This window comes from Aspergillus nomiae (genome assembly GCF_001204775.2).
Source record: "Aspergillus nomiae NRRL 13137 chromosome Unknown contig00405, whole genome shotgun sequence".
Classification (NCBI taxonomy): domain Eukaryota; kingdom Fungi; phylum Ascomycota; class Eurotiomycetes; order Eurotiales; family Aspergillaceae; genus Aspergillus; species Aspergillus nomiae.
In genome coordinates this window covers 15,965-30,473 of record NW_015378460.1, presented here as the reverse complement: position 1 = coordinate 30,473, position 14,509 = coordinate 15,965, and the positions used below count along the sequence as shown (strand labels likewise).

The 14,509-nt window shown below is 49.0% G+C and overlaps 4 protein-coding genes across 4 annotated transcripts; 2 read left to right on the top strand and 2 right to left on the bottom strand.

Moving 5' to 3' along the window:
* Positions 1-327: 327 nt before the first annotated feature.
* ANOM_010933 (uncharacterized protein) lies at positions 328-1,531 on the bottom strand (the record flags this gene model as incomplete). Its single annotated transcript, XM_015556189.1, has 2 exons — positions 328-949; positions 1,011-1,531. The coding sequence occupies 2 exons, from the start codon at positions 1,529-1,531 to the stop codon at positions 328-330; spliced, it is 1,143 nt and encodes a 380-aa protein (XP_015402755.1).
* A 1,106-nt stretch (positions 1,532-2,637) lies between these two features.
* ANOM_010932 (uncharacterized protein) lies at positions 2,638-5,492 on the top strand (the record flags this gene model as incomplete). The annotated part of the gene is made up of 3 exons (XM_015556188.1): positions 2,638-2,912; positions 2,982-3,095; positions 3,155-5,492. 3 exons carry the CDS (start codon positions 2,638-2,640, stop codon positions 5,490-5,492), a joined length of 2,727 nt encoding a protein of 908 aa, XP_015402754.1.
* A 367-nt stretch (positions 5,493-5,859) lies between these two features.
* ANOM_010931 (putative xylosidase/arabinosidase) lies at positions 5,860-7,480 on the bottom strand (the record flags this gene model as incomplete). Its single annotated transcript, XM_015556187.1, has 2 exons — positions 5,860-7,250; positions 7,324-7,480. 2 exons carry the CDS (start codon positions 7,478-7,480, stop codon positions 5,860-5,862), a joined length of 1,548 nt encoding a protein of 515 aa, XP_015402757.1.
* A 1,475-nt stretch (positions 7,481-8,955) lies between these two features.
* Positions 8,956-10,681, top strand: ANOM_010930 (putative hexose transporter; the record flags this gene model as incomplete). The annotated part of the gene is made up of 3 exons (XM_015556186.1): positions 8,956-9,558; positions 9,629-10,257; positions 10,318-10,681. The coding sequence occupies 3 exons, from the start codon at positions 8,956-8,958 to the stop codon at positions 10,679-10,681; spliced, it is 1,596 nt and encodes a 531-aa protein (XP_015402756.1).
* Positions 10,682-14,509: the final 3,828 nt, after the last annotated feature.

The window sequence follows — 14,509 nt, the reverse complement described above, 5'->3', positions numbered from 1 at the left end:
AATTTATCTTATAAATAAATTATTATATACTTTTAGCAGTAAATACTAAATACACATGGGAATATTAAAATTAAACTAATTTACGGGCCCAGATACGAGGTATATATACGTATCCCAGGTACTAGGTTATATTATACAAATATGCGTCGTCTACGTGATGGCACTGGAATGTACTATGTGACTAGATATTTCTCAATATTTGCTTCTCATTTTCTCGACAAGCCATCTCTTCTTCGAAATGAAAATAGATTACAGATATTTGTTGTTCTCGGGCTTCTCCCCCAACCATTGTCAGCCAGCTTGACTCTCCTGAGCTGCAAAGCTTCTCTACTTCCCAGCCGGCTTCTTCAAGGTATCCGTTACGCTCACAACGCTGAGCCAAAGAGGCAGATTCTCCGTTGCTTCGAACACGCCTGCACCCAGTATCATCAAGTGATCAGGATACTTGTCAAAGACATGTAAACTTCGGCTGTATGCGGGCGCTTGAGGTGTGCCATGCATTTCCCACTGATCAGGCTGGCCGCCAGCTTGGTTGGTGAAGACACTGCTGTGATCCGCGTCGCTAACGATGATGGTTCCATTATCACCGCCGGCGGAGGACCAGACCACATAAGGAGATGCGTTTGGCTGAACCCCATTAACCATGATGGGGACACCATAGGCAAAGCGGAAATCAAATGGACTCTCGGACATTCGATAGTAGACCGGATAGCCTGCCCCAGACCAGCTCTCTCTTCCTGGGAACTCGTGCACCAGAATCCACTGTTTCAGAGGGGGAATGTAGGAAATGGTAGTCATTCCAGGACGAGCGGTATAGTTGAGATAGGCCACATCGTCTACCACGGGTCCCCAGGATTTTAAGTCCGTCGATTCCTGGTGAGCAAGCTTCTGTCCATGGAGTGGGTCACGCTGATCAGAGTAGAACACGCCGATGGTATGATTGAAAAATCTAGAATTCTACCGTTGAGCGAGTGTAAAAAAGAAGTAAACATGGGCAGAGTACAACTCACTCGATGAATGGCTCCCAAATGCATGGATTTCCATCGGTAGTATTCGGCCCACTGCCTCTTGCCACATTGCTCACGAACTTCCATGTATTACCCTTGTCTTTACTGGCATAGACATCGATGTTCGTACTCTGACTTCCCCAGCTGTTTCCACTGGCCAAAACCGTGCCGGCCGGGAAATCGCCAACAGCAAATGGCAGCTCTGCCAGCGCGGGCTGAGCAGACATTCCCAATCCATTTACCTGGTCCGTCAGGTTGGAGACCCAGGACCAGTTGGCGCCACCGTCTGCACTTCGGAATATGGGGAAGTATGGAGTTTTATCGCCCCCATACGAGGCTGTTGCGAGGAGACTTCCATCGGACAGTTCAACCTGTCGTGGATAGAGAATAGTGTGGTGGGAGTCAGGCTGGTGGATGACATTCTCTGCAAAAGTGGACCACGGCCGTGGTGGGTTCAGGGGAGGCTTGACCGATTCGACACCACTGAGGCCGGCCAGGCCGAGGAGCAAAGGCTTGGTGAGCATCTTTCCGAACCGGCTATATCAATGAGAAAGCTACTAGAGGGCTGCAGCTATCTCAATTGGGCTCTTTCTTTCTAAACTTCAGTCATCTTATCCAAGTCTTGGCCGTAGTATTTATATTGTTGCCGGCCTATGTGCGGGGACCCCAGATTCTCTTGCTAGTCGAATTTGAAAAATATCCGTGTGGACAAGCTTCAACATTGTTGAAGCCCTTCAGCAGCACAGATATTTAGCCGTTAATTCTGAGACTAGTATTGTCACCTGGAAATTCAGGCTAAAGGCGAGAATGCATAACGCATGATCGTAATGCGATGGACCATCTTTCCATTTAGGTCTGTTTCTATTAGTCTACTGAACTGATTGACTTTTCATAATTCCGTCATCCCTATAGTTTAGGCTAGGGTACAAGCTGGGGTACAGAGTCAGCAGCTCACAGCTTTCCGCTGCTTAACTGTAAATATCGTTTGCTGGCCCGCGCTTTTTTAAATTTATCACTAGGTTGAGAGAACTTCGGGACGATCTTCTTTAGGTATTTGGACAATCTCTCACTACTCTGCAAATACCCACAGAAGTGGCAGTTCTTAAGGGTCTCTGGCAACTGCCGCAGGGTGGTCAGATTTTGCGGGGAAGCTTTTCCATCTTTCGATAGTCTACTTCGACAAATAATCATGGCAATTACAGTCTCTCGTGCATATCATTCTGGGGGCTCTTTTTAATCATTCGTGCCTCTGAGTCGTGAGTGCGTTGATCGGGATGCACTGATCCCTTCGGGGTATTTCTCGTGTAGTCGGAATATGCAGGATAGACGACCGATAGCCCTACCCCTCGTTTCAGAGTGGAGATCTTCCAAGGGGAGCCAAGTAGAAACATTCCAAGCCTCTAGTCGGAGTATATCCGACCAAGTATGAAATCCGTAATTTAGCCTAGGGATCAATGACGAAATTCTAGGAGTAGGGATGCCTATGTGCAGTAAAGCAAGCCTATTTAAGTACTCAGCAACCACTTAGGCTTGTTTATCATATAGCGAGGTAATATCCTATGGGGTTTGCCTCGGTAAAGCCCACCAGATTTAAGTGTTTCTCAGTGCAGAAAATTGGAAGGAGATCATTATGACACCATCTCAGCCCTTTTGGGCTGGTGCAGCAGTAATACTGTCTCTCATTGCAGTACACACTGGCGCCCACGCGTCACCTGTCTGCAATACTGACAATTCAGCACCAATGACAGCCTATCATGCATCAAAAACCTACGTTGGATGTTACTTAGATCCCAAAGTGACAATTTTGACGGCAGCGAAACTTAGCACCATTGGTATGACTCCCCAGTACTGTGCCAACTGGTGCGGTCAACGAGGCTTTGTATATGGAGGTATCGAGTTTGGAACGTAAGAGAACTGTCCTTTAACCAATGTGCTGCCGTTCATTATACAATTTCCCAAGCTGATCCCAGATAGACAATGTTTCTGTGGGGGTGTACCTGATTTTAGTACTGCGACGAAGACCAACGACAGTAGCTGCAACTCGAGATGCGCAACGGAGCCATCCAGCTCGTGTGGAGGAGGCTATGTGTAAGTCTAATGCAATATTTACAGAGAACAAGGTGCTAACATTCTGGAACTGTATTTAGCATGTCTTTGTATAAGATCTCGAATCCGCAAGGCGACGTAACGAACACTGGGTTCGTGCCAGCGTGCCAAACACAGCCCCTCTGCAGTCACTCTGTCTGTGATACTTCGTTAAGCATTGCGGAGAGAGTCAATTCACTTGTCGAATCCCTGACCCTGGAGGAAAAGATCCTTAATCTGGTAGATGCTTCAGCGGGATCTGCCCGGCTCGGCTTGCCATCCTACGAGTGGTGGAACGAGGCAACGCATGGTGTTGGCTCTGCACCGGGTGTGCAATTCACGTCCAAACCAGCCAATTTCAGCTACGCCACAAGCTTCCCTGCACCAATCCTGACAGCGGCTTCCTTCGATGATCCTTTGATTCGTAAAATTGCTGAAGTAATCGGCAAAGAAGGGCGGGCGTTTGCCAATCATGGATTTTCGGGATTCGATTTCTGGGCCCCGAATATCAATGGTTTCAGAGACCCTCGATGGGGAAGAGGGCAAGAGACTCCGGGAGAGGACACTTTCGTTGCGCAGAACTATATTCGCAATTTCGTCCCAGGACTTCAGGGTGATGACCCGAAGAACAAGCAAGTCATTGCAACATGCAAACATTACGCAGTCTACGACTTGGAGACGGGCAGATATGGAAACAATTACAACCCCACCCAGCAGGATCTGAGTGATTACTTTCTGGCTCCGTTCAAGACCTGTGTACGAGACACGGATGTGGGAAGCATCATGTGTTCGTACAATTCAGTTTCCGGCATTCCAGCCTGTGCGAATGAATACCTTCTTGATGAGGTGCTCAGAAAGCATTGGGACTTCAATGCAGACTATCACTACGTGGTGTCTGACTGCAACGCAGTCACCGACATTTGGCAATACCACAACTTTACTGACACCGAAGAAGCGGCAGCCTCCGTTGCTCTCAATGCCGGGGTTGATCTGGAGTGTGGGTCCTCATACCTGAAACTCAACGAATCCCTCGCAGCAAATCAAACCTCAGTCAAAGTCATGGACCAGTCATTGGCGAGACTATATTCGGCACTGTTTACGGTCGGGTTCTTCGATGGCGGGAAGTACGACCATCTCGATTCCTCGGACGTGTCTACCCCTGCAGCACAGGCTCTAGCGTATGAGGCTGCAGTCGAAGGTATGACGCTTCTCAAAAATGACGACCTTCTGCCTCTGGATTCTCCGCATAGGTACAAGAGCGTCGCCGTGATTGGACCATTTGCAAACGCCACGACTCAGATGCAAGGGGGCTACTCTGGCAATGCGCCATACTTGGTTAGCCCATTGGAAGCATTTGAAAGCGATCATAGGTGGAAGGTGCATTATGCTTCGGGTACAGCAATCAACGATCAGAATAACACTGGATTTGAGGCGGCTCTAGCAGCCGCAAAGAAGTCTGATTTGATTGTTTATCTTGGTGGCATCGACAACTCCCTCGAGTCCGAAACGCTTGATCGGACTTCACTCGCCTGGCCGGGGAACCAACTCGATCTCATCAAAACCTTGTCCAACCTCTCAAAGCCGATGGTGGTTGTCCAATTCGGTGGTGGCCAGGTCGATGACAGCGCTCTCCTGCAGAACAAAGATATCCAAGCTCTGATTTGGGCGGGATATCCCAGTCAAAGCGGGGGCTCTGCTCTTCTTGATGTACTTGTGGGCAAAAGGTCACCTGCTGGCAGACTACCAGTCACGCAGTATCCCACCAGCTATGCAGACCAAGTCAATATCTTCGATATCAACCTTCGCCCTAACTTGGCAGACTCATATCCTGGACGAACATACAAATGGTACACCGGAAAGCCGGTGATCCCATTCGGCCACGGTCTTCACTACACAAAATTCAAGTTTGATTGGGTAGAGACTTTGAACCGGGAATACGACATTCAGGAACTCGTTGCCTCATGCCAAAGAGGTTCCGGCGGCCCAATCAAAGACAGCACACCCTTTACTACTGTCAAGGTGCGAGTCAAAAATGTCGGTCATAGAACTTCCGACTACGTTAGCTTGCTGTTCCTTTCCAGCAAGAATGCCGGCCCTGCTCCACGCCCCAATAAATCCCTGGTGTCTTACATGCGTCTCCACAACATTGCTCGCGGAAGCGATCAAGTGGCAGACTTGCCTCTCACTCTCGGCTCACTGGCCCGAGCTGATGAGAACGGAAGTCTCGTCATATTCCCAGGGCGTTACAAGATTGCATTGGACAACTCCGAGGGCTTGACTTTCGAGTTCACATTGAAGGGTAGCCCAGCGGTGATCGAGACGCTCCCCACCCCTGATGCACAGTATAATTTTACGGTGCCCGTTCATATTCAGCCGGCATCCACTGAAGCCCATAGTTAGGCTTTGTGAGCTGTATTGTTCTTGCCCGGCAATTAATGCCCAAAGTGTTAAAGTCAAACTGATAAACATGTAAAAATGCCATTCTTATCTGTTCTGTCATAGAAACCCGGTGCCTTGTAGGTCTACTACAGAATGCAATCTATCAAGAAACCTGCCCGTAGATGGACCGTGACTGGCTAGCTATATTGAAAATAAAGATGTAAAAGGTTTCACCGGTGCCTCTCCAATGTATCAGCCAGACCAGTCTACCTGTAGCCTACGGTACTGCTAAAGTTAAGATGTGCTTGGGTCGTCCTTAATAGACTAATTAGGCCATCGTCGCGCCGAGGTGTATGATATAAAGTGTCAATTCCATCGATTCTAACATTTATTGCACACTTAGGTCCTCAAACTGAACTTGCACGCCCTCCATCTGCCCGACGGCGTAGACGCCAATAATCGGGCCAGTGAAATCGGGATCTGTCATATCCAGAGTATCAACCGTTCCCAGGCATGTCCAGTCATTTCCAACGTGGGGCTGGAATGAATAAAGCAGGGAGTACTGTTTCTCTGTGTACTCTATCCGGAAAAGCAGTGAGCGAGGAACTTCCCCGAGGGTGAGTTTCTCAGTTCGAACAATCTTCTTAGCAGCATTGACCAGTTCGTGAACCACCGCCTGCTGAGCAGCATCGTAGTAGATCCTGGAGAAACGGTGCTCTTCCTTGTAACAGGCGAGCCCAGCCTGGATCTTAGCAGAGCTCCAGGAACCTTTGATACCGTCAAGGACCACAGAGCTCGTACCAGCTAAGTTCCGTTGTCGCTTGCCAATGAAGGTGGGGCTATCTCTTGGGTGAGACAAATCGACCGATGACGCGGTCAATGTCAGGGATGAATGGTTCTTCTCGAGCCGATAGTTGCTCATGATAGCATCTCGAAGGTAAAGGTAGTCCAGCCCACCTTCTGCCGTGAGCTTTAAGCTCAAACAGGTTGCTGAAAGGCCGCGGGGGTTCAATTTCACTTGGTCAAAGACGGGCCATTCACCATCCCAGTCCACCCGGGTCAAGAAGGTCTCGCGCCCCATGGGGCATCTCCCTTGGTCCCCTAGGCGGCCCCCAAGGCATACTCCCCACCATTGGGCATTTTCGTCCTGAAACAGCTCACAGTGGCCGGTATACTGGATATACTCTTGAGTGCCACGCGCCGTGAGGATAGGGTTGTTTGGACAGGAGTCATACGGGCCAAATACGTTCTGAGAGCGTGCCATCGTCACCATATGCCCGCCATGGGTGCCGCCCTCTGCGATGAGCAAGTAATACCAGCCCTTGTGCTTATACAAGTGCGGTCCCTTGGGGTATATGTCACCAGTGCCTCGCCAGATGGTTCTCTCCTCGGAGAGTTTTGCACCAGTCTTTACGTCGATTTCGAAGAGGTTGATCGTCGTGCCTGGGCCTATTCCACCGGACCCTTGCAGGTAAACATTTCGATCATCATCGAACAAAAGACTGGGGTCGATTCCCTCAAACTCAAAGTAGACCGGGTTGCTCCATGTCCCTGACCAGATATCATTAGTGGAAACTATGAAGTTCTCCGTCTCATCCCTAGTCTTCCCCTCTGCACGGATGACATTCGTACAGACGACGTAGAATGTGCCCTGGTGATGACGGATCGTGGGCGCGTATAGGCCTCCACTCCCGACCAGAAACTTCCCATCATCCACCGGGTAGATATTTGCCTGTGACTTTGCCAGGCTGAGCTGGGACTGTCGATGGATTGCATTTCCTGTGCACTCACACGTTAGCGACAGCTCGAACTGCGTTCTCCCACTTACTAGGTGACCAGCCACTAGACTTACCAATTTGCTTCCATGATACCAGATCTTGAGAGGCGTAGATAGGTAGACCGGGGAAAGTGTGGAAACTAGAGTTGACAAGATAAAACCAGCCATCCACCAAGACCACGGATGGATCGGGCGCGAAGCCTGGGATGATGGGGTTGACTGTATCCGACATAGCTAGCTCGCGCAAGGGATAGAACGAAGGCTGGAAGAAATAATCTATGGTCTATCTCCTCACCCAGTCTGGGGTAAAACCTTTAAGTATGCCACATCAGATAGTCCGCTTAGTATACAGCTGGCCGGTACTAGCTAGCGCCTTCTGCTCCATAGTCTTACAGGTGTCATTGTCTCAAGTATTCTATGGAACGCATTCACCTCATTGGCCCTCATGCTAACTAGCCAGGTGGCACTAATCCTCCATGTTGTGACAAAATATTCCTCGATCGCACGTGCATGAGAGTGACTCGGTTGCAGTTTAGGCAAGTTCCAGGAGATCTAGGGCTCGTCCCGTGGGAGCAGGCCAATACACGACAATTGACCTCCATCCGGGTTGAGCTGCACGGTACATCAGGACTTGATAATGAAAGATACACCAGGAGGGGAATCGGCCTCTAAACTCTATCTTTTCAAGGGCCAGTACATTCCTCTGTTAGACGGATAAAGCTGGATGAGGGGTAAAGTTAGGTTGTTGTTCGGCGGCCAAGCGTGGACGTCAAGCACGCCGTATAGGCTAAATTGGAGTTCAGGGTCCAGGACCAGGCTCTCCCCCACAATTTTCTCCGAAGGCATTAGAACGTAGAGTAGTCAACACAATCACATGGATAGCTCCACTTCGCAATTACTGGGTGAGTGATCGCTTACGCTGTCAAGTCCAACGGATTCACGGATAGGTCGCATTAAAAGAGGAGGAGTGTTTCTCGGTGTCGATAAAAGTTTTAAAGAATATCACTACAGTTTTGAATGCTAGATCGACATGCCCACGACTTGACACACATGTGGTCTTTCTACCTTTCTCGCCAAGCCTATCAAGCAAAGCGCTCAGGATCGGAATTAAAGCAAGTAAACATTCTCAATTTCAAGTTCGGCTAATGCTGAACCGTCCACTTGCCGGCGGTATCAGTGTAAGGTTTAACCTCCAGTTAGTTACCTAACTTTAATAAGTCAATCATCCTCTTACCAAATAAGGTATAGTTGGAGTAGGCCTCCCATCTCGGGCCCCCGCAGGTTTCCCCAGCTAACCCTAAGTCTCCAACCCCTGTTCCCCACGGGCCTCCGAGATATGGAGGATGATGATCCCCCAGCGATGGCGCTTCAAGAACACGAGAAGACCAAGAAAACGCCAGTTCTCGGCAAAATGCAGAAGGTGCACATGTAACACGCCCAGCTCGGCAAATGCCAACGCTGACTGGGTGGCAACGGGTCGTGGCAAGCCGGGTTGGGGACAATAGAGCCCGGAGTCGATGAAGCCGCCATCTGTACGAAGGACTGGGGTTGCCAAGCTCATGTCTGTCTCGAGATTCATAAAGAGGGCTTTCCTTCGTAATTCAAAGTTTCTCTCATCCCCGACAGCTGTCGAAGTGGACTCATTAGCTTGCCACACCTCTTTTGCTTGCTCATCTACATCTGCATCCAGCGCACGCTTTCGCAGTCATGGCGCTGCGATTCCGGCCCCCGAAGCCGAGCCAAGAGATCCTGCCGGTTGAACCGACAAAGGGCCATTTCTTGTTCGCTCAGCAGGAGTTCAAGCGCGTGCCCTGGTGGAAGAGGAAGAATATGCGTACCCTGTACATCTACATTGTCATCCTCATCCTGACCAACACAGCGAACGGTTTTGATGGTTCAATGATGAACGGTCTGCAAACCCTTTCCTACTGGCAGGAATACTTCAATCATCCTCACGGTTCGCTTCTCGGCCTCTTCAATGCCTCCATGAGTCTTGGCTCTCTGCTCGGTCTGTTTGTCGTGCCTTACATGATCGATGCCTGGGGCCGCAGGCTCGGGTGTTTCGTTGGATGTCTTATCATGCTGCTTGCGGTGGGGTTGCAGTCTGGTGCTACTGGCTTTGGCATGTTCATCGCTGCCCGTCTTCTTATTGGATTTGGTGACTGTCTCGTTCTTGGTAGCGCTCCGCTCTTGATTGCTGAGATCGCGCATCCACAAGACCGGGCCGTCCTTGTCACGCTTAGTGGTGCTTCTTATCACTCTGGCGCGTTTATTGCTAGCTGGGTGACATTGGGCACATTGAAGATTCAGGTATGTACCATTGCCCAAGCAGCCACCGTAGCTCTGATTCTTCTCGACTCACATTCTTTTCTTCTATTAGAGCGACTGGTCGTGGCGTCTCCCTAGCCTGCTGCAGGCCATTTGCACCATTGTCATTGTGTCTGGCATTTGGCTAATGCCGGAAAGCCCTCGTTGGCTGATGAGCAAGGGGAGACACGATGAAGCCATGCGGATTCTCGTCAAATATCATGGCGAGGGGGACCAGGATGACGCATTTGTGCATCTGGAATATGCAGAGATCAAGGCTGCCATTGATCTGGATAAGGAGATTGACCAAACCCGCTGGGTTGATTTCTTGAGAACTAAGGGCAACCGCAAGCGAATCGGTCTGATCACCGCTCTGGGACTCTTCAGTCAATGGAGTGGCAATGGTTTGATTTCCTACTATCTCAAACAGGTCATGGACAGTGTTGGTATTACCAAGGCTTCCACACAACTCGGAATCAACGCGGGTATCAAGACCGAAGCCTTGGTCATCAACTTCACCCTGGCCTTCTTCATCGACAGATTGGGAAGACGGCCGGTCTACCTGGTCTCGACAGTTGGCACGTTTGTGGTCTTCAATGCATGGACCATCGTGTCAGCTCGGTACGCAATCACCGCTAATCAGGCGCTTGGATATGTTTTTGTGGTTCTGACAGTTCTGTACGGAGTATTCTACGACATCAAGTAAGTACTATATCTTCCAATTTTTATACCAACAGCCCCTGACATTGAGATTCCTTGCAGATCTGGTCTCATGGCAACCTACACCACCGAAATTCTTCCCTACGGTCTTCGTGCCAAAGGCTTCACCTGGCTGAACTTCTGCGTCACCGCGGCACTCTTCTTTAATCAATACATTAACGCAATTGCCCTCGATGCCATTGGCTGGAAGTATTACATCGTCTACTGTGTCTTCCTGGGAATGGAGGTGTTCGTTATCTACACCTTCTTGATCGAAACCCGGTACACTCCCATGGAGGAAATCGCAAAGTACTTCGATGGTGACGACGCGGTTGATGTTGGTGAAATTGCCGTTGCGGACATGAAGGAGCAAGCCAGGAAGTCAAAGGGCAAGGCAGCTACTGTCCATGTTGAAGTGAAGGAGTAATCTGATACACGAGGCATGTTGTGGATTATTTTTTAGGACGCTTGTCTCGAAATTACCGTTGTTTAGCTATACCTAGAGTTCTTCCTAGGCATGAATGGCGAATATGATTCCCAGGTACTAGGGTATAGTATGCCAGGTAACTACCGATTGTATGTAAAGTATAAAGACCTACAAAATAGATCAAAAACTTAAACACAGAGCAATTATAAGAGGGACAGGATTGCAGGAAGTAGTTTAAAAGGACACTTGTAGATATATCAGCTAGGAAAATATTGCATAATATTCTTAAACCCTATTTGATCCAATCTCCTCTTCCTTTGGATTGAATTAAGTGCTTGATGAAACTACTCTTTACTTGCGAACTCGGCCTGATCTGATGGCATCCGCCCTCCCATCTCGCGCTTCAGTTTTGCAATTTCGAACTCGCGATTTTGCTTGTGGTCCTCTGACAACCTGGGCAAATTCTGTAAGAGACCCCTGTCCAGATGTAAACTGAGCTGTTCGTTGGGCGGAAGATCTGTTACTTTAGTCTTTGCTTGCACATTGTCTGGTCCGCGGTCGCTCATCTCCAAGATTGCCTCCAGAGAGCGGGCCCCATGTCGAAGCGTAGGAACCCCAAGTAGTGCCTGCCGCAGCTCACCCTCAACTTCAAGATTTTTCATTTCTGCCATGGAGTACAGTAGAATGGCACGCCGGATGTAAAACATTCTGTCTGCGTCATCGACCTTGTTGGGGCCTATGATATCCACGTACCCGTCCTTCGAGCTCCCGTCTGTGGATTTCTCGATCTCGTCCACAAATTTTTGTCGGACATCCACAGCCTCCTTGACAGCTGGAGGAGAATCTTCAGTCTCTTGCTTACTGCAGCTGCTTGGGGGTTTCATGACACCGATTGAAAGGGGTTTTGCACCGATCCTGTTCCCGGCCAAATATTTTTCAACCAATTCCCTAACTGCTTTGAGGGATTCCTCCATATTTTCTCCCTGTTTGATGTATCCTCGTAGTCGACTCACAAAATCAGGTCCCTTGGAGCGCTTTACAACCTCTGAAAATTTTGTTGTGTCCGGGAAGCCTGCCAATCGACCACTGTCTCCTTCAATGAAAACGAACACTGCACGTCCGATATGCCGGGCGTGGCCGTCCACAAAGAACTCGGCGTCTTGCATTGGCGATAGAAAGTACTTGACCCAGCCCAGGACGCCATCCCCTAGGTTCGCGTCAAAGTCTTCGAATAGCACAATAGGCGTCTTTCCGTCGAGGACATGGTTTCGAATACAATGAAATTGTTCGACTAGTTCGCCATAGGAACACAATTCTTTTAGCAAGACTTTCAGATAAACCACATTATTCAGAGATGCAGGAAAAACCTCCTTTAGATCCTCCGAAAGACTTGATCGTTCCAGTTCCATGGGCTTAGGAATTTCTTGTTTTCCTTTGGATACCGGAGACCTGGGTTGACTTTCCTGATATTCCGTTGTATTTTTGTTGGTTTTGAACTTCTCAAACGTTGGTGCTGTACCGCCTATGTAAACATGAATCCCCCGGCCCAGTTTGTGTGGATACGTTCCAAACGGCGCCGGAAATTCATTGAGCCATCCAAGAGCCAAGCCGTTAAATATCGAGTCGAATTCATCGAAAAATACGACTGGTATATTCTTGGTGAACGATTGGTCTCGGATCGTGTCGAACACTGAGTGCAGCTGCTCTTTGTTTTCTAACTGTGAGAGGTTGAACACAAATTCAGCACCGGTTTGCTCACGGCTTTTTAAAATCGTCCGGATAAGCTGTTTGATACCGAAAGACTTCCCCGAGCCGGGTTGACCAAAGACTGCAAGATTGAGGGGCCCAGTTTGTTTCTTCTCCACATACCCCCTAATCTCGTGGGCGATACGACGAAAACCATCGATCTCGGTTCGGTCCGCAGTCCTCAGAGCACCAAACGATGCATTGGGGACATAAGGCAACACATTCCTTGGGCCATTGGTCACAATGTCATCACTGGTAAGGAGGAGGTTCGTCGAGGGAGTCTTATCATAGACATTACCGTACGGGAGGCAATCGAACAGTGAGACCCTCGCCGGTTCGCCACTAGCGGCCCTTTCAGAAATTGTGGTATTAAGAGATAACAAGATCGGATCAGAGGCCGTCTCATATTTCATGTCCTGGAGCGTGGGCTCTTTTCCATCCCCTCTCTGTGGAAAGCGAAGTGCAGCGAACCGGCGGGACCATGTGAGGCCGGAAATAATGGCTTCTTTAATTTGAGTACCGCAAAGTACCTCCAAGGATTCGTTGGTCTCCCTTGCCAGGGATGCAACTATACCTGCGGTATACGCCATTTCAAGATCCGGTGTAATATCGGCATTTCCCTTCCTTATCGAGTCGACGAAGTTCCTACTACCGCTTCAGGCTCAAACACAAGTAGGGGTGAGTTGTGTCCATTGACACTGTTGGACGTGTCGGGACCCATGTAAATAGCTCCTTCATAGCCAAGCCTAATAATGAGATGGAAAGGCCGTTGACCAAAGCGGGGTTGCAAGAATTTGGTCCAGACATCCTCCATGATGCAATCCCACGAAAGGTATTTGATTTCTGCCGGGTTTAGCAGTGATTCAAGCTGAACCAATACCAAAGTCTGTGTTCCCGGGACGCCCAGGTTTTCATTGACAAGATTTGAGAAGTCAACATTGGGCAGCAAGCTGTATATCAAGAGCTTGCACTTTCCGAGAGTCCTGAGCTTGGCTGGTTCAGTTTCAGTACTGTCAGTCACTCTGATACCCTCCTGTGTTTCGAGTGTATCCACAACATCCAAATAGTTCCGGTCATCCTCTAGCAGCAAACGTGTTTTTAATAGACTGCTCCCCTCTACTAGGACTTGTCGCTTGTACGGAGAAGGCTCGAAATTGATAGGAGCGCGGACTGTTCGCTTTCGTTAAGCAACGCGGTGTATTTACCTAGCGGGGAGGGTGTCGGAGGATATGCTTACATGGCTCACAACCAACATTGAACACCGAATACCCCCGTTCGGCGTTGATGGACCACCCAAAGTTCCTTCGGAAAAGTACATGAATGCTATACCCACCCTAGATGACACGGATAGAGGCTCAGAAGATTGGCCTTCTTCTCTGATGAGTTCAATGGTTAAATAATACTTACCTTCAGCTTCTTGATCAAATCATGGGATCGGTCAAAGTACCTCCCCTCTCTCTAGATGACACTATTTCAGCTCAGGAATCCACTAAAAAGTTGGTTTTTAGACTAACATACCCACCGGGGACTTTTGGAAATAAAGGCGTTCGGATGGCTCATCCAGGAAAAATAGTTTTGTTCTCTCTGGACCTTGAGCTCGAACCAGCTCCAATTACCCAAGTTAGGAGAACTGACCCCACCCTGATCATTGGACAGAGTAATGAGTCTGATACCGCTAATACGAGAGACCACGCCCTCGCGGAGAGCCTGGCATTTTGTTAAAACCGAGTACATCGTTTTCTATCCTGACTGTGAGGGAATGGCCTCACACTTGAAGTGTACCATGTCTTAGATTCATCAAATCCATCAGTAGTGCCGTTCAGCAGGTGCACAGCATACTGCCCACAAGGGGTTTCATTACAAAGCTGATCAACATCGTCGATGATATTGATACCATTTGGGTGGTCGGGCGGGGCTCTGGCAGCCATGATGTTAGAGCTGCGGGGTTGTTTACGGCTTTTGATGTGATCCTTGACGGCTAAAAAATGTTGTAAGGAAATAGCGGGCGATGAGAGACCGATTTTCGATACTGGCTTTTTCGAAATTCCAAGAAGCGTCGTCCCTATTATATGTCTGAAATCA